The sequence below is a fragment of the Gekko japonicus genome, unplaced genomic scaffold, assembly GCF_001447785.1.
Source record: "Gekko japonicus isolate JY-2015 unplaced genomic scaffold, Gekko_japonicus_V1.1 scaffold249, whole genome shotgun sequence".
NCBI lineage: Eukaryota > Metazoa > Chordata > Lepidosauria > Squamata > Gekkonidae > Gekko > Gekko japonicus.
In genome coordinates this window covers 330,245-357,508 of record NW_015168054.1, presented here as the reverse complement: position 1 = coordinate 357,508, position 27,264 = coordinate 330,245, and the positions used below count along the sequence as shown (strand labels likewise).

Below are 27,264 nucleotides of genomic sequence, written 5' to 3'. Positions count from 1 at the left end.
TGGCCTTCCAGGGAACAGTCAGGGTTGATTTCTTTTAGGATTGACTGATTTGATCTCCTTGCAGTCCAAGGGACTCTCAAGAGTCTTCTCCAGCACCATAGTTCAAAAGAATCTATTCTTCGGCGCTCGGCCTTCCTTATAGTCCAACTCTCGCAGCCATACATGACTACTGGGAATACCATTGCTTTGACCATGCGGACTTTTGTTGGCAGGGTGATGTCTCTACTTTTTATCATGCTGTTTAGGTTCGCCATCGCTTTCCTTCCAAGGAGCAGGCGTCTTTTAATTTCATGGCTGCAGTCACAGTCTGCGGTGATCTGGGATCCCAGGAACGTGAAGTCTACCTGAGACTTATTGATGACATTTTTATCATTTGGACACATGGGAAAGAAGCCCTGGAGAAATTCTGCCAAGCCTCCAGCAACTTCCACCACACTGTCAACCTGACCATGAACCAATCCATGTAAAAAAAAAAAAACACTTTCTAGACACCACTGTACAAATAATATAATGGAATCATAAAATCTGCCTTATACCAGAAACCTACTGATCGCCAAACATATCTACACACCTCTGGTCACCATCCTAAACACACCAAACAATCCACTGTCTACAGCCAAGTTCTACGCTACAGCTGCATCTGTTCCGATCCCTCAGACAGAGATGCTCACCTGCAGAATCTACATCAGACATTCTTGGTGGTCGTTGTTTTTGTGTTTATTTTGGTGAGAATTTTGTATGTGTGCATGTGTGTTTGCGAGCCTGGGAGTCCTGGTGACTTATGGTGACTCCTAGTGGGGCTAGGACATTTCAGAGAGGTGGCGTTGATATTACCTGCCTCAGCGTCCTGGCCCTGGTATTCCTTGGAGGTTGCTCTTCCAAGTACTTGCCAGGGTTGGCCCTGCTTAGTTGCCAAGATCTGACAAGACTGGGCCAGTGTTCCCTCTAAGCTGAGTTAGTGTGAGCTAGCTCACAGTTTTTTAGCCTCTGGCTCACAGATTTTTGTCTTCGCTCAGGAAGGGTGGCTCCAGAGCAAACTAATGTATGCAGGAGCCAAAGCGCTGTCTCACAACTTTAATGCCCGTAGCTCACAAAGTAGATTTTTTGCTCACCAGACTCCACAGCTTAGAGGGAACATTGGACTGGACTTGTCTGGGCTATCCAGGTCAGGGCAGACGTTCTTAGAATCACAATACCCACCTGATGTAGTTAGGAAACAGATCAACAAAGCGAGAACAAAGCCAGAACTAAGGGATAATCTGCTACAAGACAAGCTCAAATGAAACAACAACAGAACACCACTTGTGGTCACATACAGCTCTTAGCTCAAACCAGTTCAATGCATCATTAACAACTTACAACCTATCCTGGACAATGATACTCCCCTCTCACAGGCACTGGGAGGCAAACTGTTTCTGGCCCACAGACAGCCTCCTAACCCTAAACAACTTCTCACCCACAGCAATACCCTTCCTAACATGGACAGACTCTGGGACCAGGGCCTGCAGCAAACCAAGGAAACAATTCTGTCCCCATATCCATTCTGACAACACAACCACAGGGCCCAAGAACACCAGCTATACCATCTCTGGTTCATTCACTTATCTTCCAGCATCATATACACCACCAAATGTCAGCAATGTCTTTCCACTCTCTGCATTGGACAAACAGGCCAGACCCTATGCAAAAGAATAAACGGACATAAATCTGACATCAAGACCTGCAACACTCAAAAATCCATGGGAAAACATTTAAATCGCCCAGGTCATTCCATGGCTGACCTAAAGGTGGCCATCCTCGAACAAAGAAACTTCAAGGGGAAAGTACAACGTGAGATTGCTGAACTTGAGTTCATTCATGACTTCAGACGCCCCTAGGGCTGAAGGGGGACATGGGATTCTTATGTCACTACAGAAACTAATTTTTTTCCTAATCAAGCTGATTACAATATGCATGGTGGCGCAGACAGTTAAACGTCTACTACTACTAACATCTACGAGCAGCTGTACAGCTGTTCGATACCCACCGCGGTCAGATTGAGCACCTGGCTCCCGCTAACCCAGCGGTTCGAAAGCGCCATTAATATCAAAATAAGCGCAAGTAGATAAATGGGAACCTACCTTAGATGGTAGGGGGCACCCTCCCCCATTGTGGGGGTCGTTGGAGGGTCGGAGCTCGGCGGACGGCGGAAGCAGCAAGCGGCGAAAATGGCGTCTGGGTACATCGGTGGCAAAACCAGACGGCGGTGGAGAAGGCGGAGCCAGGACGACGCACGAGCATGGCGGCGCAGGCGGGGCGGAGCCGCAAGGACAGAGCCATGGCCGTGCCGAGCATGCCGCACGGCAGAAGGGCCAACCAATCCACCGCTGAAAGATCGCCAGAACAAGGAGCCAGAAGCCGAAGCTGAAGACGACTGAGCCGACCCGAGAAAAAGAAACCCCCCCTCCACTGGGTGCCGGTAGGGATGTCCCCACCCCTAAGAATTGTGGCCATAGGTTAGGGATAATGAATAACTGTAGCCGCTCAGAGACCCCTTCGGGGGTTAGACCCAATCTCCTGACTGGGATAAAAAGACTTAGATCTCCATTCCTACTCGTGTCAGCCAAAGGGAGCTTTGACTCTTGAAAGCATCGGCCCTGAAAATCTTGTGGGTCTCTCAGGTGCTCCTGGACTTGAATCTAACTGTTCTACCTCAGACCAACAGGGCTACCCTCTGAAACTGGGTGCAATGAAATTTACTTCTGCATTTAAAGTTTAAAAATGGGTCTATGTGGGGAAGGGCTCAACTCTCCAGACTTATTTTCCACAATAACTGCAAAACTTGATCAAACAAATCTAGGTATCAAAACAGCAACATAAGCACACACAGAATACCAGCAACGGCAAATATTTACGGACTGTTACGAATGCTCAAAGGTCATAAGAATTAAGCCATCTATCACAGTCACACCATCAGAAGGGGAACAAAATGCCTTTTAACATTTTCCTAAGCCTTATGATTAGGAAAATTGTCACAGTGACTAAGAATGAACAAGAAACCTAAGATGTTCTGGAAGCGTGTTATGCTTTCTTTTCTTTTTTAAAGTCAATGCAATATTTAAAATTAAGCCTGTTTATAAAAGCTATGGCCCTAAAGACTGGGACATAGGAATTACAAACAGCATCTTCATTTTCATTTGTAAACATAAAATTAATAAATGACGGTAATCACAAAATCATGTGATTTAATCTAAATGTGTTAAAAAGCCAGAAGTACAACAGAAGGGTCAACAAAAATTACAGACTACTGGACAATTTTCCCCCTCCCTCCTTCATTTATAGCATGTTTATGTCACTGAGAGTCAAGGCAGATTACAAAATACAGAAAACAAATCACTCAGATCTCACAAAACATCCAGTAACAATGCAACAGGACTCTCCAAGCTCTCAGGTCCAGGTCTTTTTAGGTGGAGATGCCGGGGATTGAACCTGGGATCTCCTGCATGCCACACAGATGCTCAGCCACTAGGCCACCGCTCCTCCTCTTTGCCATTGCCTGCCTCTGCATAGCAACTGTGGTATTCCTTGGTGTTCGCCCATCCAAATACTAACCAGGACTGACCCTGCTTAGCTTCCAAGATCGGGTGAGGTCAGGGTGCAACAGAACTATGGTTACCGAAAATAAGGAACAGTACAAACAGTACAAAGAAAAAAATGCTGCGGTGGCTCAAATGGTTAAGACGCTGAACTGCAGGCTGTAGAAGGTCAGTAGTTTAGCAGTTTGAGACCCAAGTTGCCGCATGATGGAGTGAGCTCCCGTCTCTAGTTCCAGCTCCTGCCAACCTAGCAGTTCGAAAGCAAGAAATTGCAAGTAGATAAATAGGTACCACTTCGGTGGGAAGGTAACAGCGTTCCGTGCGCCTAGGTGTTTAGTCATGCCGGCCACATGACCACGGAAACATCTTCGGACAGCGCTGGCTCTTTGGCTTTGAAACGGAGATGAGCCTAGAGTCGGCCAACCCTAGAGTCGGACTCGACTGGCTTTCGAGCAAGGGAACCTTTACCTTTACAAACAGAAAACTGTCTCTAAGGCACCATAAATAATGCTGAGAGTTGGTTACAAAGGTACAACATAGTACAGTTAAAGCAAGATGAAACATACAACTAGGGGTTTCATAGAAAACGAGGTGCAGGAGCTCATTAGCATAACTCATTAGTGTAACTTATTTGCATTTGCCACATCCCCTCACATCACCAGAAGTGTGAGTACAAGGAAGGGATCACAGTTGTAGGTACATACCAAAAAAACAAGGAAACACTGTGATAAAAATAACATTTAATAATTCATGTGAACATCAATATGTGTATCTATTCAAACTTGACAATATTGCTTAGGAAATTCTGACATATTCAAGGAAAAGTCCAACATCATGATATCCTCCATGAGCACCCGGTTTTATACTCATTTCATTAGTCTTCCTCAGGAGTAATCCTCTAAGGTTGGAAAGTGTAAACCTCTTGATACAGCTTAATTTCTTTTGAATGCAGTTTAACTTCTTTTTTACTATCTTGCAATTATTGCAGCTGAAATTCTTTTTCAAAATATCCTGAAATAAACATGGTTATTGAGATTGGAAAGAGACATGCAGTTGAATGGAATGTAGCATTATAATAATTTTTAATTTTTAAATGATTTTAAACTTACTTCCAGTTCCATTAGGAGCAAGCCAGTTTGGGGGGGGACGTGCAGATCTGTCCTCGCAGAGGAGGGAGAGCTTTTACCTGAATAAAACTTGGTCTTAAAGGTTCCACTGGACTGTTTTGGACCGGGGCGCAGGGGGAGCTCTGCAACTTACCTGGTTTCTTTTTGCTCTGACTGAGGGCTGCTGGGAGCAAGGGGTGGGGCTTGTTGCATGTGCCCACCCCCTGGGCTCTTTACTTCCGGAGCTCTACTCCTGTGCGCTCCTGCAGGAAATGACCCCTGCATACAACAAATCCTGCAATTAACTAATTCTATTCCCTTATAAACTTGCCCTCCTGGACTGTTCGATTCAGGAAGACCTGGAGTTGTTCTGCAACCACCCTGTCATCTTTCCCAGAAAGGGCAAATTAGAGACCAGGCGATAAATGGCAATATCACTTTTCTGGGAGGACAACTGTCTCTTTGAATGGCTAAGGAAAGGCATAGAGATGCAAGGGCCTGGTAAAACTGGGGGGGGGGGCAGAGAATCTGGGGTGGGTAGGTTTTCTCCTGTTTTCCAATGCATTTTTCCAATTTTTTCCTAAAGAAACTCCAATGAAACATCTCCTCTTCTAGAATGAGTGAAATGCTTCTTAAAGCAAGGGTTTTTACATTCAAAACGTATAGCATGAAAAAGTCTGAGGACTTCCTCAATTTTTCAAATGGAAAAACTGGGAAATTTGGGCAAGCACTGGAAAAAACCTCTTAGACTGTAGACATGAACAATATTTTCAAGATTTCTCTTGTTTAAATGTAAATAATTTTGCCAACAATTCATATACGACAATGTGTGATAATGCATTAATTAAGGATAATGCATAATTAAGGAATTAAGGGTTTCCAATGTTATAAAGTTTAGCTTCTTCCTGACAGAGACACACTGGGAAAACATCTGGAGTTCCCCATCAAACACATCTATAGTCTTCAGAATAAGACTACAGTTTTTAAAACTACTTTCTAGGTGGTATTGGACCATAGTGCATCTGAACCATAAGTGTTAAAATACTTTAAATAACTAAGCTGGGTGTAAATTAGTTGATGCAATGCTAACAGAGAAGTAGGATTTCTTTGCTACTCTAACCAGTACCTCACAGGTCCTTCAATGAGCTCTCTGTCCAATTCAGTTTGAGTTTTTCACCAACCCTGTTCCAGATGTCTCCCACTCCTTAGGTTGCCCAGTTCCATAATAAATCAATGTGCCAGATACCACCCTGAGGATAGGAAAGGCCAACAGAAGGCAACTACATCAATAGCTTGAGGAGCTACTAATGCCAAACTTCCATCTCAGTCTCAACAGAGCTGTCATTTGGGATTTTTAAATCCCCCAGAGCATTCCAGAATGCAGTCAGATCCACAAGTCTCCACAGGTGGATAATTTTCACTGCCCCTCCATTTCTTCAGAGCATCAGCGCCACAGTCACCAATGGCTAGAGGGGGCAGTGGGAGCCAACAGTTGGACTATGGCACAGGTAGAACCTCCAACCCCCAAGTCAGAGCCTCCCCCAAAGACTCAGTGCAAACAACAAAAAAGAGAGTTTAAGGCAGGGGTGTCAAAGATGTGGCCCACGGGCCGGATCAGGCACACACAGGGCTGCAATCCAGCCCAAGATCAGCTGACTCTGCGCTGCTTCCTGTTTCTAATGTTGCAGCTACTTTCCCCCCAGTCTCTCATAGTTTCTGCTTCAGAGGAGAGAAAGAAAGCCTTCCTGTGATTGGCTGAGGGCTCCTCTACCACTTCTCCTTCTCTGGGGAGGAAGGGGGAAGGAAAGAGCCAGAGATAGGGGGGGAAATGGTGTCTCATGGGACTTTTAAGAAGACTGGCAATGTTTTATTCCAGGTAGAAGCACACTTTTTCTTCAGAGGGAGGCAGGGAGGGAGCAAGCCATGGGCAGCATGCCAGAAAAGAGGGAAAGTCCTGTGTTTAAGACCAAAAAACATTTTATTCCAGGTATGGGGGGGAGTCCCATGTTAAAGACTAAAACATTTTATTCCAGGTATGGGGGGGGGGAGTCCTGTGTTAAAGACCAAAAAACGTTTTATTCCAGGTATGGGGGGAAGGTCCTGTGTTTAAGACCAAAAAAATTTTTATTCCAGGTACGTGTGTGTGAGAGAGAGGGGGGGGGAGAGCGAGAGAGAGAGAGCTGTGTTTAAGACCAAAAATGTTTTATTCCAGGTATGAGAGACAGAGTCCATCCTACGGGACTTGGAGAGATCCCCCTTTCTATTTCTAGCAGATGAGGCAGGGGATCCTAACAGCACAGCTTGCATTCCTTATTAGTGAAAGGGAGCAAGAGTACAGCAGTACCTTATTTCAGGGCATGAGCTTTCATGAGTCACTGCTCACTTCTTCAGATACAGCTGGAATGTGAGGCCATCTGTCCTTATATCTTGGAGACTGAAGTGACTTCAGATGCCAAAAGACAATAGCAGGCATTGGTAATGAGAGAAGAAACCTAAGTCTCAATTCAGTGCAGGAGTTTGCATTGTCTTGAGCTTCATGATCAGTTGCAATTCAGCAGAATCTCTTTCTAATCTCCCTTTGAAATTCCTTTATAAGAGAACTGCTACTCCTAGGTCAGCAACTGAATGCCCTGGAAGGTTAAAATGTCCCCCCTCTGGTTTTTTAATGTTAAGGTTTCTAATAGTGGTAGAAAGAGTAAAGAGTCCAGTAGCACCTTTAAAAACTAACAAAATTGTGGTAGGGTATGTGATTTTCTGAGTCATTGCTCACTTCTTCAGACATTTCCATTTATTTGCATTCTCCTAGACTGAATCCTCCTGTACCAAACTGAGACCTAGGTCTCCTGTCTCATTACCAATGCTGATATCTCCACGCCTCTGCATATCACACCTAATCCAATCGTGCCTGCTATTGCCATTCGGCATCTGAAATCATCTTTCTAAAGTTTATATCTCCGGTACCTTGTGTTACATTTTATGGCACACATGGCCCAGCCCGACCAGGTGACATTTTTATCAGATCCGGCCCTCGTAACAAATGAGTTCGACACCTCTGGCCTAAGGTATTCCTTTGATATGTGTGGAGCTGTTTCTTTGAAAGGAAATGAGAGCAACACATGAAGATAAACTTAATACAACATAAATCAGCTGTTTTTGCCTGTCAGTGCATCTGGGGCTTGAACCATGTACTCATAGTACGCATGTAGGATCCAACCTAGGAAAGCTACCTAGTACTGCGAACTCACTCTCTGGCCACAGAAGTCAGGGATATGCAGTATTAGCCTTACCATTTCCTGCTCTATGGCTTTGATTTTTATGTAATTGCTGCTGCCGCTTCATCTTGTACTTTAACATTATCATTCAGTACTGTGTTTTATAGTATTTATTGTGCTTTACTGGATTTTTCTTGTTGCAAACAACATCGAGGACTTCTCTATGAGACCGCATACGAACATTTTAAATAAATAATAAATGTCAGATCTTGCACAGTGACAACAGGAATGGGCCATCTTTTACGACAGCTGTTTACAGGCCTCCCATATTGAGTAAGTGGGGGAGGAAAAGAGAGCTATAACAATCCAAATGCCCTGTCCTGGATAGCCCAGGATACCCTGATCTCATCAGATCTCGGAATCTAAGCAGGGCAGCCCTGGATAGGATTTGGATGGGAGATCACCAAGGAAGTCTAAGGTTAGGACATGGAGGCAGGCAATGGAAACTACCTCTGAATATCTCTCGTTTTGAAAACCCTGTGGGGTTGCCATACACAAGTCAGCTGCAACTTGGCCAAAAAAAAAGATCTGACTGAGGAAGAGGGAAAGCCAAGGATTGGATCTTCAGGTGTTGTTCCTTCGGTGTAACAGACTCCCATTTTATTTATTTTGACTATTTATATGCTGTTTTTCTCCCCGAAATGACTCAATGCAATTTACCAATAAAATACAATATAAATAAGCCCAACAGACAAAAACAACAACATGGGTTTGCAAACAATCAACAAGACAGTGGAATCAAAGGCACCAGCTAGGAGCTATGTAAGAGCCAGAGGACCAAGAGCTCTGACTCATGCCCATGGGCTCATGACTCTGGACACGCCTACATTTTCTAGCTACCTGCAGGGAGAAGATGATAAACTTAGCTGCTGCTGGCTTCCTCATTCCTCCCTACTCCTGCTGCAGACTCTCAGTTTGCTCCCCAGAAGAAGAGGAGGAGGAGATTGGATTTATACCCCGCCCTTCTCTACCTGAAGAAGTCTCAGAGCGGCTTACAATCTCCTTTCCCTTCCCCTCCCCACAACAGACACCCTATGAGGGTAGGTGGGGCTGAGAGAGCTCTTTGAGAACTGCTCTTGAGAGAACAGCTCCAAAAGAACTTGTAACTGACCCAAGGTCACACCAGCAGCTGCATGTGAAGGAGTAGGAAATCGAACCCGGTTCTCCCATTTTACAGTCCACACTCCTAACCACGACAGCAAACTGGCTCTCCCACACTATTCCTTGGGGTTCACTGACCTATAAGAGCACAAGTTCAGGGGACACAAATGGCCGCTGTGAGACGTGGTGGTAGAAGTTGCCCTCCTTTAGTATGACTCTGCTTACGGTGCTTTGGATCCAAGCCAAACTCTCCCACTAGAACATTCACATGGCAAGGAAATAGTTTTCCTCCCATGCTCTTTAGGAGGCTGTGCTAAATACTACTGATGTTCAAGTGCATCTTTCCATCCCTGCCCTGCTCTCAGTCTGCCTCTTACCAAAATTCTTGTGTGACGCTTTGGGGTCATACTAGGGTTATTACAAGGCATTCACGCCAGTGGATGCTGCTGCCCAGGGCAGGAAAATTTTCCTAAGCTACAGCAAAGGGTCTCTTTCACTGACACTAGGACCATGGCACACGATCCTCTGCTCTTATCTTCACGGCACAGGGAATATACCAGACTTTATATTAGTTCATTTTCAGATATCTTAATGCACATCTTCTACTACATGAGTATTACAAGAGGAGTGTTTATGAGTCTGTCACATTCTTCTAGAACCTTAAGACTAATAAATGTATTGTAGCACAAACTTTTGTGGGACAGAGAGTACTTCTTCAGATACATGAAGTACTATCCCCAGTTGGCAGTTACACACAGACAGTTAAAAAAAGGGAGGGGATGGTGGTAGAAGTTGCTGGACTTAAAGAGTCAGAAGGCCAAGCAACGCAATGGTATCTTTGATAACATCATGACGCAAGAATGGAAAAAGTGGTTACTGTAAGAACGGAGAAAACACACATATCATCCTTTCCGCCGCACAGGAAGCTAAGCATGCTCGAGACTGTTTAAAAAGCCACTTGCAAGCACAGACACTTTTAAGACCAACAAAGTTTAACTCTGGGTATAAGCTTTCATGTGAGTGCACACTTATTCAAATACGTTGAAACAGACCATTAACTATTACATATAAGGGGGCTAGTTGTCAAGAAGGGCAAATTAGAGTCAATCAACTAACCCCCCACCTCCTATATGTAATGGTTGGCGAAGTCTGTTCCAAAGTATCTGAAGAAGTGTGCATACCCAGAATTAAACTTTGTTGGTCTTAAAGGCGCCACTGGACTCAAACTTTCTCCTGTTGCTTGAGACCAACACAGCTACCCACCTGAATATACCTGTAAGCTCTGTTAGGCATGCTTCTATTATCTGAAACATAATGTATGCTCCTATCAATATTCTATAGGAGCTGGATCTAGACACATTCCACAATTTTCCAGTAGTCCTGGCAGTTCTTTCATTCTGAATTTGCATAGTGCTGCCACAGAAAATGCAAGAATTACCCACAGTGGGTCTGTAATGTTCACACATAAGCTAGGGAGAGGGGCTGAGGATGTCTGGAATCCTCATATAGACCCAGTTATTATCAGGTGGCCTTGGAATTCTGAAGCTCTCCCAAGGGAACACAGACATTCGCCCTGGGTTAAAACCCAAGATGGTTTAATTCTCTCAAGCATGTTAAACTCTGGCATGGCATATTGGTTAAAGTGTTGGACCAGGACCTGGAACAACCAGGTTCGAATGCCTTTTCTGCCATGGAATTTCATCAGGTGACTTTGGGCCTGTCCAACTTACCTCACAGTTCTGTGGTTGTTGTGAGGATAAGGTAGAAGAGAGAAAGAATTATGCAATAAGCCTTTCAACCCCAACAAAGCGGAAAAGAGAGAAATAGCTTTTTAAAATGAGCATGATAAATAAGCATAAATGCTATCATCTTGAAAGTTCAGGCAAATGAAAGCCAGTTTCGCTAGAATTCCACTGGTGTCACCCAACTTGATATTAGTTTGGTCTTGCAGATTTCTAGCCTGTTGACGCACTGCCTCGCTATACCAGAAATAGCCAAAAAACTAGAGCAACACATATATCCCTGCTTCCTGTTTTTCTTGGAATTCCATTTTACACCACAAGTATAACAAAAGCACAAGCAAACAGAGCACAATGGATCTGCCTCTCATTGAGTCCTGGCTTGTAGCCAGCAGTAATGTATGAGGGGATTTCCATTAAATTAGCAGTGTTGCTGAAACTTAAAAGAGATATTTGGGAGGGAGGACTTTTTTTTTTTTTGCTACGCTGTCCATTTTCAAGATGAACTAATGAAGACTGCAGATGATTTAGGTAAGGATTATTTGCTTAATGTTGTTTATTTCAAATAAGTATATACCGCATTGGCAATCATTCTATTGTCTGGACTGTGGAGACTGTAATACAGAGAGATTGAAATTCCTTCCCCTGCCCCCCAAAATATGGTGACTAGATCTGTCATACTATCTCAGTATCATCCCCCAATCTATCTACAATACTGGGATAATATCTCTGGACCTAACATGCAATATCTCCCTCTCTTCACATCTGCAGTAGGGAAGAAAATAGTACTGGACATTCCTACCCACACCGCCCAGCAAAAGAGACACTTGCACGATTATTTTTTTTGTAATTATACGTATGCAATGGAGAGAACCCCCCCCCCACAAACTTCTGCCTTTGCTTCAACAATTGGGGGAGGGGGAGTATATGGCAGGGAAGCAAACCATAGCACTATGCTTCCAATCATAGGTACAAGAAACTTCCTGGATCCTGTCTCTTGCAAGAAGCAGTCACGTCTACTGTCTTAATGAAATAAAATTGTGGCAGCAAATGCAGAAGCTCCAGCTCGCAGACAAACAACAGTAAGCCCAATATGTTTAAAAATATCAGTGCTATTTCTAGACTCTGTTATATCACCTGCTTTTATACTGTAGGGAACATATAGATTGGGAGGCGGGGAGGAGAAAGAGAGAGAAGTTATCACTAAGCAAATTGGAATGTGAACATAAGCCTGGCCCAGTGGGTAATGACTTGACGGTGTCTCCTGTACACACACACATAGTGATGGGAAAATAATTCTATAGGTCTATGGTTGAATTAGTTTGAAAGAAAAATTCACACCCACATAATGCTAAATTTTGCAGGCGGTGGCACAGGCAAATGCCTGTAGAAATAGTCATCTCGAACAGCTGTAACAGCGGTTCGAATACCACCGTGGTCGGGGTGAGCTCCTGACCCTTGCCCCAGCTCCTGCCAACCCAGCAGTCCGAAAGCCCCTCGGGGCAATTGGGTAAATGGGTACCTGTCCGTAGGAGGACAGGAGGGGTACCTCTCCCTCGAAACTGGGCTCCAGCCGAGCGAGGAATCGAGAAGCGGCGGCGACGCGACGGCGGTCAGCACGGAGGAGATGAAGAGAGACAGCAACATCCCAAGGAGGCGGTTGGCTCAGCAGCTGATGACGTGGCCAGCAGGAGGACGTCCGGAGCCGCAAGGACGTTGTGACGCCCACCGCGGCTGCGCACCAGGGCCCATAACCAACAGCCCCCGAGAGGAGTCGCCAGAGAGCCGAAAGAACAGCGGAGGCCGCGGAAGACGCACCGGAGAGAACTGGAAGAAGTCGCCCACTCGCCGGATAAACGAACGATCGGAGCCGGGAGAGTACCTGGTAGGGCTCCCCCACCCCAGACGTACTTGGCCATAGTTAGGGTTTCTGCATAGGTCTCTGCACCATGCACCGTGTAAGCCGCTCAGAGCCCTTCAGGGGTGAGCGGGGTACAAATTGAAGGTATAAATAAATAAATAAAAATTTACAGCTACACCCCCCCAAAAGACAGCCATGTTGCCCATCTGACACCAACTCTTAATCAGAATACAGCTCCAAAGACATCCAGTCTAACCAGTGTGACACAGGCAACAATAATGTGTAAAGTGAACATTTTCCAAGCATACAAACTGAGTGCTGCATGCTTTGCTGTCCCTGTAATTATCTATGCGGTTAATTCCTATGCCACAGTCAAGCAAAGTATACCTCAAATCACAACCTTCTGCTCCTGTGATTATGGAAGTTAATTAAGCCAAACAGTCATTAGGAGAAAAAGAATATACCCTGGCCAATGAAAAAGGGGGGGAAATCGATCGCTAAACAAGAATTCTTGGCCATTGATGATATGACAGGGATTGGATTTACCAATGGAAATTGCCTAGGTGAAGACAGGGGGGGGGGAGAGATAACAGGGAACCAGATGATACAGTTGAACTGGAATTCTGCAACATCCTGTCTATTAAGACTACGGTACATAAAAGATTAGGAATCGGGAAGCACTCTGAATTTCCAGATGATAGTATGATATGGGGGAGGGGCTAAAGCCCTTTTTAGAGTAAAGCCAGGAGAGCTATACCAATATACTTTTAGATCAACCACATGTGAATACCATCCTCAGAAGTCAAGCCAGAGAACATACAATGAGTGCCCAGGCTGTACAATTCTGTCAACAGGGAGGGACATCTAGTATGTCTGCTAACTACCGTATTTTTTGGACCATAAGACGCACCTGACCATAAGACGCACCTAGGTTTTAGAGGAGGAAAACAGGGAAAAAAATATTCTGAACCCTGGGGCTCAGTATTCGGTCCATAAGACGCACACACTTTTCCCCTCACTTTTTTTGGAAGAAAAGGTGCGTCTTATGGTCCAAAAAATACGGTAAGTCTGGAACAGGAACTGCTGACATAAGAGTGTAGATTCAAGGATTTAGGTTCGTGCTAATTCTGGTCTATGACAACTTCTTGTACATTTTTCATTTTGTCAAAGAGTGTTAAATATTGAGTTTTTTTAAAAAAAACAAAAAGGGGGAGATAGTGCAACTCTTGTTGCAAGGGGGGAAAAAACCCCTTCTTACTGTAGAAATGAAACAGACTGAAGTGCTTGCCACTCTACAAAAATACTTCTGTGACAAATTCCTGTATTTTTAAAATCTTCTTGTATAATAGATGGATTCACATTTTTCTCATATATCACTGCTGGATATTTGCCTTTGAAACTTTTATAAATTCTGCCCGTTTGACACACCGATATCAAATTTTAAACACCAGAGTTGAATAGGGTTGAAAATAAACGAAGGAAAAGGGGGGAACAAGGAAGGCCCTAGAGGCCAAAATATGTATGGTCTTGTTGGTCATTTGATATATTCATTAACTGTGTATGTGAAATCATCAACTTTGTATATGAAATTACTACAGCTTATATGTAAAGCTCATATTGATGTTATATGTGGTCTGATATTCAGACCTTATGATTTTAATCTTTGCCATTGTGTAAATCATATAATAAATACATGTTTTGAAAATATTTTATTTATGGTTGAAAATATAATTTCAATTTCAATGGCAGCACTGGGCTGATTTGATTACCACAAACTTTTTTTTAATAAAAAATCCCTGCACTTATGTAAAATATATATATATATTATAATACAATTAAGGTTTTCTTTTTTCCTTGGCTAGAAATAACTTAGCCCAAGGACTAAGCAGTCCTCTTTTGCTTCTGCAAGATAAAAAGAAGCAAAGAAACTAAGATAGTCAAAGAGCTTGAGTTTATGTTTACTTTCCCCAGACTTGTCAGCGACATGTTTTTTAAACTATACGTGTCCCAGCCAGAAGGTAACTTTGTGAAAACTCTGGCCATGATTCACAAGTCAGAGGAAGTATTATGTGTTTTATGGAATACAGATGGTGTTATCCCATCCCATGGTATCCAGACAGTTTACTTTCAAGAAATCCTTTCCATATAGATTTTTCTTTTGTAGAATACCCACAGATCATAGAAAATTCTTACATTCTAGGATTTCTGGAGTTTTTAATAGGACTGCTGGACTAGGGGGATTTTGGTAAGATCCAGCAAGAAGCATGCTTAGGATCAATTAACGCAAATCAGTCATGCCTTACAAGTTAATAAAAATATCCCAGGGTTGCATACTTGATCTATAAAGGGAGGGACTATATGAATACTAGTCAAAAAGGGGGACGGATAATCACACGACTGACATCCCGCCTCTCATGCTTTGGGACATACTCGTGCTATTGGGTCAGTCTTGCTGGCTCAATGCGAACAGAGATTACGTTTCAGTACACACATGTTAACGCCCCTGTGGGAAGATCAGAAGCACCAGGAAAGCTGACTTACAGAGGATGCCATTATATTATGACAGATCTTTTTATTGTGAAACCTCCAATAGGCTTCCAAGGAATCCAGGATTCCCCAAAAGATAGTAAAAACGCCAGTACTAAAAGGACAAAAATAGGTAATCTTGGCTACACTTATTTGATAGTCAGCCCCATTCAATTAAAGGGTGTTTATTTCTGAGTAGACCTTCCTGGGACTGCTCCCCCTCTTATTATAAATGTCAAACATGACACAACAGCCTGTGATTACCAGAAAAGTTATGAAAGACAGTTTCTGAAATCATGGTAGTAACCAAAATTCAGTACAGACTCATGAAACCATGCAATAGCTGTAAGCCCCCAATTCCATGATGCGATTTACCATGCAGTATTATGCTATGTAGGTGGGGCTATGCCCCCCCAAAGGTGGACATTGTACTCGGCTTAACAGACTTATATATGGGGGGGGGGTAGTTCTGTTTGAAAGCATTAGATTATAGAAGCAATGTCTCTCACAGTTACACTTCTTTTGTTGTGTATGTGAGCTTGGAAGAACAGGATATGGTCTTCTGCATTGTTTCTTTGTTTTATCAACAACTGATTACCTAATTCATTTCCAAGGTCACCATAAATTAGTGCAGTAGCAGCCAACTCGTTTCTTCAATAAATGCCCGGAAAACTAGTTCAGTACATGAAACATTTTTTTTAAAAGGCTACAGAGAGAAGGAAAATTACTGGGTTACCTGGAATGAAGACACCTGGAGAGGTAATCCTTAAGAGTAGGCAGCAGTAAGCAGACATTTCAAGAACAGTAAAAAAGACTTAAAACAGTATAAAGACTTATATGTACAATCACAATGTCTGTAAAGTACTAATTAATTACCTCTCAGTAGGTAGATATTACCACTGTATAGCAGCTGAGGCAAAGAGACAGGTGCTGGCTCTAAGCTGTGGAGTCTTGTGAGCAAAATTTGTACTTTGTGAGCTACTGGCATTAAAGATGTGAGTGAGCCATTTGGCTGCGGCATAAATCAGTTTGCTCTGGAGCCATCCTTCCTGAGCTAAGACAAAAATGTGTGCGCTGAAGGCTAAAAAACTGTGAGCTAGCTCACACTAACTCAGCTTAGAGGGAACATTGGTGCTGACCTAAGGTCACCCAGGAAACTCACAGTTCAACTGAGATCTGAGTCAGGGAGTTCCAACTATTGCACTTAACTGCGTACTATGCTGTACGCAGGATTATGACACATTTTGCTTGCCTCGTCTTTGGTGGCATTAAAACGCGCAATCAGCTGGGTTAAGAATCCCTACTTGCAGCTTAACACATCTGTGGCAATCATAAACATGGCTAACGGCAAGGCTTAAGAGCTTGGGTACAGAAGCAGCAGTTCCCAGGAGCCACCACAAGATTCCCAGTAAACGACAGTAATTACAGTGGGGCTTACTTCCAAGGAAAACACGTTGAGAATTAAGGTGACAATATATTTGTTCGTTCGAAGACAGGCTCTGAGTTCATAAACTTCACTTTAACCACAGGATTTTCCAGGGTCGTGGCAGAGAATTTTAAGAAAGTAATTAGACGCTTCTTTCAGCCACACAAATACCCACACACACACTTCATGCAAAATCTTGCCATATTTATAAAGGCAATCACATTGAGGCTTCTGATGGCTGCATTCAAATAGTTCCAAATGCATGTTAGTCAATACAAACCCTACCGCCTTCACAATAATCAACTATACTAAGCTTTCTCCTTGTGTGTACCCAAATTTGGTACACAAACTGGATTAGCAGAAAGCCAAACTCCTTGCTATGACATTACAGATAACTTCCCCCCCCCTTCCTAGTACATGCCAAACCCCAGAAGTCATGGAGGCACAACCTTTATGGGGCACAGTGAAACATTTAACCCTTTACATCCAAATGTAATCCTATGATTTAAGTGTCTGTACTGAAGAAGTTTTCCCATTTATCACTTAGCAGGAGGGCAGCTTGTGCAGGCTTTGTATTACTGCAGGAGTGATCCAAATGCTACAGGACGACTTTAGCTGGTTTTAATGGATACCTATTGAAAGATGCATAATTCTTATACAAACTCTCAGTAACCATATTAAGCCCTGTTTATTTCTGACACAAACATAAAATATAAAACTTTGACCTGACACTGCAACGGCCATACCTTCCTGGAGAAAATAGCACAGGTTTTTTCCCTGCTACATAATAACACAAGCACTCAAAATCAAATCCAGCACTCATTGTTTTTACCTACTCCCCTTTTGCCGTACTTTGGGCAGATGTGCAACTTCACATTTTGAAAGTACCTAGCACATTTTATCCAGGAAAGCATTTATTGGACACTTTAAAAAGGCAATGAATTCATTTTTAAACGGCTTAAAATGATTAGCAGGCCCTTGTGACAACCATATGCACACAAACATACAAACATAATTGGCACACTGCACAGCTGGTTTCAAAATAAAAACCAGTTACTCATGCTTGATATTTTTAGAGGAAGGTAAACATCTGGTCTAAGAGGGGCAGATGTAAACACACAACAGGCTCACCACTCTAACTATACAAGCATCCTGAGAAACAGTTCTCTCCCCAGCATATAATTTATTTAATTTAATACAGTATGCATCGGTCATGTGCTTTTAACTGACAGTTCAGCAGTACATTTATCTTGCACAACGTGTACTGAACTATGCCCCTAAGATAAATACCTGGCAACAGAAAGACAGCATACGAAGTCAGCCATATTGAGAAATGCTCATATGTTCTTCCAGTGTTTTAAGTGCCGGTTGGGGGGGGGGATTGAAAATTATGACAAATTAATATCCTGCCCAGACTCTTTAAATACATATACATGAGCACCTTTTCTTCCCAATACAAAGCAGCAGCAATGCAGGTGAGTGAGTTCACTTTAAACACCATTACCCAATTCTGGAATTGCCAGTCATCAAGCGGACAAGCAAGCTAAGTGATATAAGGTTATTTCCTTAAGCCTCATAAGCAGCCAGTTCACAGAAGCACTTGTGATATAACCACAACTCCCCCTTCCCAGGAAATCACCACCTACAGTTTTCCAGCGCTAGCAAATACTATTATCTGCTCACAGGACAGGTTTGTTAGGGGTGAAATGTTCCAACATACGGTATTTTCTCCTTCTACATATATAATATAGGGGGTGATGAAAGGGAGGGGTTTATTTCCAAACTATTAATGTACAGCGACTGCTTAATATCCATTGTTTAAGATATATACATTTGTTAAAGAAGTCTTCCTTAAGCAAATTTAGTACACAGTCATACCCTATCCATCCCATACATCCAACCAGATAAACATCTGTACACCCACTAGAAGGAGCAAACATGTATTAGCAGAGAAAAATGAATAATAACATCCACAAAGTTGCCAGAAGGCTTTTAAGAGAATTTAAAAAATTATATCCTTAAGATTTACAGCCCCCAAAAGCTCTTAATGTTGTGGGGTGGGGGAGAGAAAATAATCATAACACAGACACAGTGAAATCATCGTTTTCAGTATCAGAACAGTGGCATGTAGTGTTCCAAAATATAAATGCCCCTCTGAATAAAAGAATCTCTCCGTTTCCACAGCATTTTAGAGGACGGTAGGATATCAGAATACATAAATATGACTCAGAAGAATGAAGCAGCATTTCACACCCTCTGTTTAGGATTTGGGAAAAACACTTCCTAATTAAAAGTTCAGCACAGCCAGGATCCCCTAATTGCATCTGAAGAAGTGACCCATTTACATTGACGCTGGAATAAAATCTCCTTCAAGTGTCACTAGCAGTCTCCTTTTTCTCTTCCGGGGGAGGGGGAGAGAGAGGGGTGGGCTGTTAATTCGATTTAAAAGAAATCTTGGCACGACTAATCCATTACTTAAAAATCAACCAAGCCAATTTATTCAGCGAGCCTACAACCTGGGGACTAAGCTCGCTTGAACTCAGAGAGGGGCTCGTTTCGGAGGAGACAGAAATAGGCTTGGACTCTTTAAATAATATGCCCTGACTGACAGCTGTACGAGGTACAACCCGCTCCTGTTCATGATTCCGCTGTGTCCATCGGGGCTTCCTCCCAAGTAAACACCCAGAAGATGGCATCCCTGGGGACCCCCCAGCCATCTATCTGTTATTTGTGTGGGGGGGAGAGAAAATGGAGAGTGACAGCGACGGGGAACGTGCCCCCCCGAGGAAGCGAGCGCCTCGGTCACAACAAATGTGTTTACACGGTGCAGACTCGGCCCACGAAGAGGGCTGAGGCGGGGCGCGAAGAGCACAGGGTCGCCCCACGCTGGTTCCAAGCGGAGCCCCTCTTGCCCCACTCCCAGTCCGCGGAGATGTCTCCAAGCCTCCTTCCCTTCAGGAGGAGGAGGAGGAGGAAGACGAAGAACCCGGATGACTGCCCAATGCCCATCCACACGGCCTCGTCCGCCGCAGACACAGCGCGGCCCGGCCTCTGCCGTATTGTTCTCTCTCTCGCCTCCGCTTCCCCGGTGATGGCGGGAGAGGCCCGGCCGCCCCGAGGGGGGCAGGCAGGCAGGCAGGCTGAGGCGGCTGCTGCTCCCTCCTCTCCACCACCCCCACCCCGCCCGCCACTTCGTCGCCAACCACCAGCCAGGCCTGGGCGGCTCCGAGGCCTGCGCTTCGCCCTCCCCGCGCCCGCCCGCCCGCCCACCCACCACTTGGTACCGACTGGCGGTCTGGTGGTGGTGGTGGTGCTCCATTTCGGGGGCCGACTCCGGCCCGGGGGCTTGGCTTGCCTCCCTCAGCTCGGTGGCTTGTGGCGTTCTTCCCCGCAGCAGCAGCAGCAGCAGCCGCCTCGCTTTGCCTGCTCTCGCTTCCTTCCTTCCTTCTTTCTTCGTTTCCTCCTCTTCCTCCGCCTCCTTTCTCGGGCAAGCGGCGGCGGCGGTGGCTCCTCCTCTCCTTCACGCCCGCCTTCTGCCAGGCCCGCCCCGCTCTCCGTTGCCTCGCCTCAGCCCGGCAGGCAGGAGAAGCGTGCAGGGCAATAGGCTCGGGCTGGCTGTGAAGGGGGGAAACAGGCGAGGAGGAGCCCGCTTCACCGACTCAGACACCTGCACTTGATGTGGATTAGCATGGCGCGGTGAGGTAGTGCTGTCCTGGGCAAGCATTATGGCAGGCTAAGCCTATTAATTCCTCACTGCCTCCCCTCCAGAACTAGGGCAAAGAACTGGGATTTCTCACTCTTTGCTTAATTTGCTGCTATTCACTGCTTTAATCCAAGTTCAGCAGACTTATCCGTCTATTACTTATGCATCTTGACTGTAACTAGCCCTTCCTGGTAACTAACCCTACCTGTACCTTTCTTGTTTCAGTATATCTGAAGAAGTGTAAAGGTAAAGGTTTCCCTTGCTCAAAAGCCAGTCGAGTCCGACTCTAGGGTTGCGGTGCTCATCTCCGTTTCAAAGCCGAAGAGCCAGCGCTGTCCGAAGACGTTTCCGTGGTCATGTGGCTGGCATGACTAAACACCAAGGCGCCCGGAACACTGTTACCTTCCCACCGAAGTGGTACCTGTTCATCTACTTGCAATTTCTTGCTTTCGAACTGCTAGGTGGGCAGGAGCTGGAACTAGAGACGGGAGCTCCCTCCGTCATGTGGCACCCGGGTCTCGAACTGCTGAACTACCGACCTTCCACAGCCTGCAGTTCAGCGTCTTAACCACTTGAGCACACAAAAGCATATACCCAGGATTAAACTTTGTGGGTCTTAAAGGTGCCACTGGACTCAAACTTTGTTCTGCTGCTTCAGACCAACAGGGCTACCCCACCTGAAGGTGTTAGGTGGCTTAGTGAAATCTGGGACTCCTCGTGCATTTTGCAAAGATTTAAAATATTTCCTCACCGTTTTTCTGTCGTAGGCTCGAAGCAGTTTTTCATCTACACAGATAGGAAAGGTTTTTAAAAATCCCCAAATTATCAGACAACCAGCACAACAGGTCCACTTCCAAAGGTTCTTCTAAATAGTTCAGACTTGCCTTTTCCTCTAAACATACCCAGAGATGACATTTTTTGTATTCCAGTGAAAAAGCCAGAGTATAAAATGAAATCATCCTAATCTTCTTGAGTGCCGGAAGTGAAAGCACTGACCTGGATCATGAACGTCTCTTGCCTTGAAAACCCTACAGGGTTGTCATAGGTTGGCTATGGCTTGACAGCACTTTCTACCACATTAACTAGTTTAGCATAATCAGTGTGTGGATTTGAATTTTATATTATCATATTTCACCCCGTAATTCCTGTATTTAAGGGCTCTTTGACCCCACTGCTAAGTCCTTGTTATGCTTCCTAAACAAAAGGTGTGCCTAGTGAGAGACTTTCAATGCAACTTTGAACAGAAGTCCAGCAGCACCTTAAAGCCTATCAAAATTTATTCCAGCATAAGCTTTTGTGACAGCAGCCATGAAATTAAAAGACACCTGCTCCTTAGGAGGAAAGCGATGGCGAACCTAAACAGCATGATAAAAAGTAGAGACATCACCCTGCCAACAAAAGTCCGCATGGTCAAAGCCATGGTATTCCCAGTAGTCATGAATGGCTGCGAGAGTTGGACTATAAGGAAGGCCAAGCGCCGAAGAATAGATTCTTTTGAACTATGGTGCTGGAGAAGACTCTTGAGAGTCCCTTGGACTGCAAGGAGATCAAATCAACCCTGGAAGGCCAGATAATGAAACTGAAGCTCAAATACTTTGGCCACCCAATGAGAAGGGAGCACTCACTGGAGAAGACCCTGATGTTGGGAAAGATTGAAGGTCAAAGAAGACAGGGACGGCAAAGGATGAGATGGTTAGACAGTGTCATCGATGCAACGAACATGAAATTGAGCAAACTTCAGAGGACGGCGGAAGACAAGAAGGCCTGGCGTGATCTAGTCCATGGGGTCGCAAAGAGTCGGATTTGACTGTGCGACTGAACAACAACAACAAAGCTTTTGTGAGTCAAAGCTCACTTTGTCGGACAGTGTCCATCCAAAGCAGCTAAATTTATGCTTAATAGTCCAAAAAACAGAAAGGGGAGGGAGGGTAGTGGAAGAAGTGACATGAAGAAATCATGACATCTGAAGAATTATGCTGGGTGGGATCTTAGTCTTTAAGAAACCACTGGTCTCCTTTTTTATTTTTGCTGCAACTGACAAGCACAGCTCCTCCTCACGAATGATCACACCAGAGATCAGAAGACTTGTGGTTGGTGCTCCGGAAATATCACCCAGCCCACATGCCACCTGTTTGGAGCCTTGGCCAAAAGCTCAGCAGTTTGTACCAATCCCAAGAAAATGATAGGTAAGATCCAGGTTTGCCTAGTTACAAGGAGATTTTAATAAATGATCAGGATTCACAGCAACAGCAGGCTAACTCCCATCTGCTGGGCCTTGAACACAGCAAAACTAGCCAAACTCAATGACAGTAGGGATGCCAGACCCTCTGGTGGGGGCAGTGGTCCCCCACTGGCAGGCCTCACCTCTCCGCTGATCAGCTCGCCAGTGGAGGGGGGGACTTACTCCTCCAAAAAGGGAGGAACATCAGACTTTTCAGTAACATGCCTACATGACTTGAATGTGACCCATAGGTGACATAGGCACATCAGGGCGAGGCTCTGGGTTTGGGGCAAAAACTCTATGGTAGAAGCTAATTCTGTCATAGAGTTTTTGCCCCAAACCCAGAGTGTCGCCCCAATGTGCCTACATCATGTCCTGGTCACGCTGAAGACATGTGGGCACATTGGTGAAAAGTGGGATAAACTCCTGGTAAGCCCACCCCCACCCCATCCCCCACCAGCTACCTGGAGGGACCTGGCAACCCTAGGTGAGACAAATAGCTAAAACTAAACATTTTACATCCTTAAACACTGAGAGGAACCAGGCCATATCTTACAGCTAGTACCTGAGAAGAACAAGTCAGCTTTCTTAGATAAGAACTGAAGAAAGTACTGATGAAAACAGGCAGAAATGTTCTCTTGGGGGCGCCTTCCAGCCATCCTCCCAGTCCCAGGCAACTAGCAAAAAGTAATATGGAGTTACAGATGGTATACACCACCAAGTCACCCTTCTAAAAAGCATGAGCAGCACCTCACTTGCTCTCCAGCACATGTGCATAGTTGAGGACGATGGCTTAGGCAGCTGCTAGTGCAGCTCTGGGCCTCCATCCTAGCTGAGAATGGGTCTGTCGTGTAAACGCAGCAATTAATGTGCCTATATGATGAAAGCTTTGGAATTGTGAGGCTATCACAAAACAACCATGTGGGCCTATATGCACCCCTGCATGCTTAAAAAAAGTGAATAACCATGCTCAGTGTTCCCTCTAAGCTGAGTTAGTGTGAGCTAGCTCACAGTTTTTTAGCCTCCGGCTCACACATTTTTGTCTTAGCTCAGGAAGGATGATTCCAGAGCAAACTAAGTTATTCTGTAGCCAATTCACCTGCTCACAACTTTAATGCCGGTAGCTCACAAAGTAGAATTTTTTCTCACAGGACTCCACAGCTTAGAGGGAACATTGACCATGCTTCAGTTACACAACTTAAAGAAAACAACACCATACGCTCCCTAACGGCGGTTTTTTGATTGTTTTTGCTGTTCACCTTCAAATAGCTCTAAAAACAGATCTTGCTGAATGCCTCTCTTCAAATCTACAATCTATTTTTCTAAAGCATTTTTTATCTCACCCCTTTCTCCGAGTTCAAGACAGTGTACAGGTTTTTGCCAAACTCCAGGTGGGACCTGGAGGTCTCCCGGAATTACAACTGATCTCCATGGAGACAGATCAAGATGGGTAGCCATGTTAATCTGTCTGTAGCAGTAGAAAAGAGCAAGAGTCCAATAGGTCCTTAAAGACCAGAGGTCATTTCAGGGAGGATCGCGGGGGATCGCAGTTCCCCCGGGTGAGGTATGGGGGGCACATGACGAAGCCCCGCCCCCTGCTTCCGGCTGCCCCGCTTCCGGCCCTCACTCAGCCAGGAGGAGGCAGGAGAAAAGGGAGGGTAAGTTGCTTCCTCCCTGCCTCTCCCCACCCATGCCTGCCTGGGGCCAGGGAGGGCCTTTGCGGGGTTTCCTTGCACTCCCGCCGGCCTTGCAGGTCCACCGCCGGGCCCCTCTAACACTTTTACCTTGTTGTTTTTTGGAGGGGTATTTTTGCATTTGTGTGTGTGCATGTGTGCGTGCCGATGCCTGGAAGTCATGGGACCTCTGGCAACTCCTACTGGGGCAGGGAAGACGTTCAGAGAAGTGGCTTGATAGCCTGCCTCTATTCCCGGCCCTGGTATTCTTTGGAGGTCTCCCATCCAAATACTTGCCAGGGTCAGCCCTGCTTAGCTTCTGAGATCTGAAGAGATCAGGCTTGCCTGGGCTATCCAGGTCAGGTCAACACTCTTAGCTTGTTTATTTAAAAAAAAAACAATCCTTTGCAGCAGGGAGAGGAAATGGTGACTGTGTGGGCGGGACCAGGAAATCCAAACTACCCACAGGGCAGCCACCCAGGCGGGCTCTGCTGAGATCTTTCAGAAAACTTTGTAGTGATGTCGGTCGAGAAAGATCAGACAAAAGCTCGGGAAACCCGCCAACCCAGCGGCTCGAAAGCAATTAACAGCAACAATGCGAGTAGACAAATGGGTACCTACCCTTATATGGGTAGGGGGCACCCACCTCTGATGAGGACGTGTGGTGGTGACACGGACGGCGGATGGCGGCGCGATGGTGGCGGCGGCGTGCAAGTGCTGGCGGAGACGGAGCAATCCCTGGTGGCCGGAAGGAAAAACATCGGGCAACAGCGACGGCGGAGGCAGGAGACGCACGACGGCGTGTGACGCAGGCACGGTGGTGCCTGATGGACGGAGCCGGGCCGGGAGCACGCTCGAGCCGGGCGCCTGCGTAATCCAGCCGGGGGTTGCCGTGGAAACATCAGAGGCCTCAAAGGACGCCGTGCTGAGCCAGCAACCAAAAGAAGACCTAGAGGACGCCGTGTCGAGCCAGCCGCCAGTACACCGAGCCGAGCCAGCAGCCGAGAAAGACCATCGAAGATCCCACCACCAAGGGTGCTGGTAGGCAGTCCCACCCCCAACACTAGATGTGGCCCAAGTTAGGAAGTATATTTCTTAGAACGCCATATATGTGAACCGCCCAGAGATCCCCCCCCCGGGGGTTAGGGCGGTATATCAAGTCTAAAGTTAAATTAAAAAATAAATAAATAAATAAACCTGGGAGGTACATGAATGCACCACAACATTGTGCGGAAGTGGGCGGGGGGGAACACACCAACAGCATCGAACACGAGGAAGTAATCCATGCAGAAACTCCTCTAATCTAACCATCACAATACACTGTCTCTCATGAAATCTCAATGTCAGCCCTTGTTAACCTACAAGATGGCCAACTTTGGATTCCAAAAATTATAGTACTCTGTGCGTAGTGCTCTAAGTATGGGCACAGGAAAGGGCCAGAGTATTTTTATTTTATTTATTTATTCAAATTTATAGCCCGCCCTCCCCGCAAGCAGGGAGTACACAAGAGTACACAGAAGATCCTAAACTCTGCCCAATAGGCAACAGAAGGAAGGGGGGGGGGACGGGCCGTACCATTTCAGACTGCAGGTGGGAAAACTCACAATTTGAGCTCTTGCCTCACCTCCCAGCAAATAAGAAACATTTGCTCATTAAAAAGAAAGGATCTAGCCTTGACCTTCACATGCTATGCTAATTTTCCAGTTTTAAGGAACTATTCATATTGGAGATCTTTGAAAAAAATGTATTCCTTCCCCTAAAGACTAGCCCCTTCCAATATTTCGGCTCTCTGCCACTTCATTCCGCTGCGTGTGTCGACCAGGGCTCAGGAAATGAGAAAGACCATTGCCTACCTGAGGCCCTAGCCAGCCACTGTTCACCAGAGTAGACATGACTGAGCTAGAGAGACTAATGATTTGACTCAGTACAAGGAAGCCAGTCGCATATGTTCGGAGAGTGCCTTCCCATTTAAGAGAGGGAAGACAGATTTCAAGAAAAGAACCCAGGGATATCTGCTGAGTGCATTTCTCTTGAGAGTGTATTCAATTCCTGCTTTTAAAAAAAGAACCTAAGGAATCAATGCAGAATGCATTTCCTTTGTGAAGCAAACCATCTCATGTTTGTTTTATTTTAAATGGATCTAAGTAATAGATAATAGAATTGTATTCTTCAGAAGCAAAACAGAAAAAGAGAGCTGTGGCCCTTAAGGACTCATTTGTTGTCGTGTGCTCTTTCACGGTTACAGGTGTAATAAAAGCCTTACCCACGACACACATATATGCACAAACAGTGAAACTGAGCTAAAAAGACAGGACTCTGCAACAGAAAATAATAATTCTGGAACAGATATTGAAACAGTGCTGTAATTAGCCAGCAGACTGTCAGTTGTTACACTTTAATTCTTATACTTTATTGGAATTTATTTGCAACTGTTATGCTTTAATGGTTATACTTTACTGGAATTTATTCATTATCAGGACGTTCAGAAATTGTTATACTTTGCTGGGATTGTTTGCAATATATTTGTTATTAGGACAGTACCTTTTGTGGTTTCAGGCAGTGAAATCACTAGCACACTTCTTGTGCTTCACAATACACACACAATTTTGTAATTTCAGGAAGCAAGCCTAAGCAGGTTTACTCAGAAACGGGCTTACTCCCAGGAAAGCGTTCTTTGGATCGCAGCCTCAGGTCTGTAATGTGCTCTCTTCCACCTTAGAATATATCCACAAATAGGGTTGCCAGTTCTGGGTTGGGAAATACCTGGAGATTTGGGGGGTGGAGCCTGGAGAGGGTGGGGTCTGGGGAGGGGAGGGGAGGGACATCAGTGGAGCAATAATGCCATAGAGTCCACCTTCCAAACCAGCCATTTCCTCCAGGGGAACTGATCTCTGTCACCAGGAGACCAGTTGTCATTCTGGGAGATCTCCAGCCACCACCTGGAGACTGGCAACCTATCCATGAAGAAAGCATACCTAACCATGTGCCATACTACCTCCCCCCCTTTTTTCCCCCAACAGTAAGTGGGTGTTTTCTTCCTGGGAGCCATCTTCCATGCACT

The 27,264-nt window shown here is 45.2% G+C and overlaps 1 protein-coding gene across 1 annotated transcript in view; it reads right to left on the bottom strand.

Moving 5' to 3' along the window:
• NDFIP2 (Nedd4 family interacting protein 2) overlaps positions 1–20,056 on the bottom strand; it is a 52,895-nt gene extending 32,839 nt beyond the window's left edge. The window contains exon 1 of the mRNA XM_015414439.1: positions 19,881–20,056. Coding sequence (XP_015269925.1) covers positions 19,881–19,925 — 45 coding nt within the window. The 5' untranslated portion in view covers positions 19,926–20,056. The remainder of the gene's footprint in view (positions 1–19,880) is intronic.
• Positions 20,057–27,264: the final 7,208 nt, after the last annotated feature.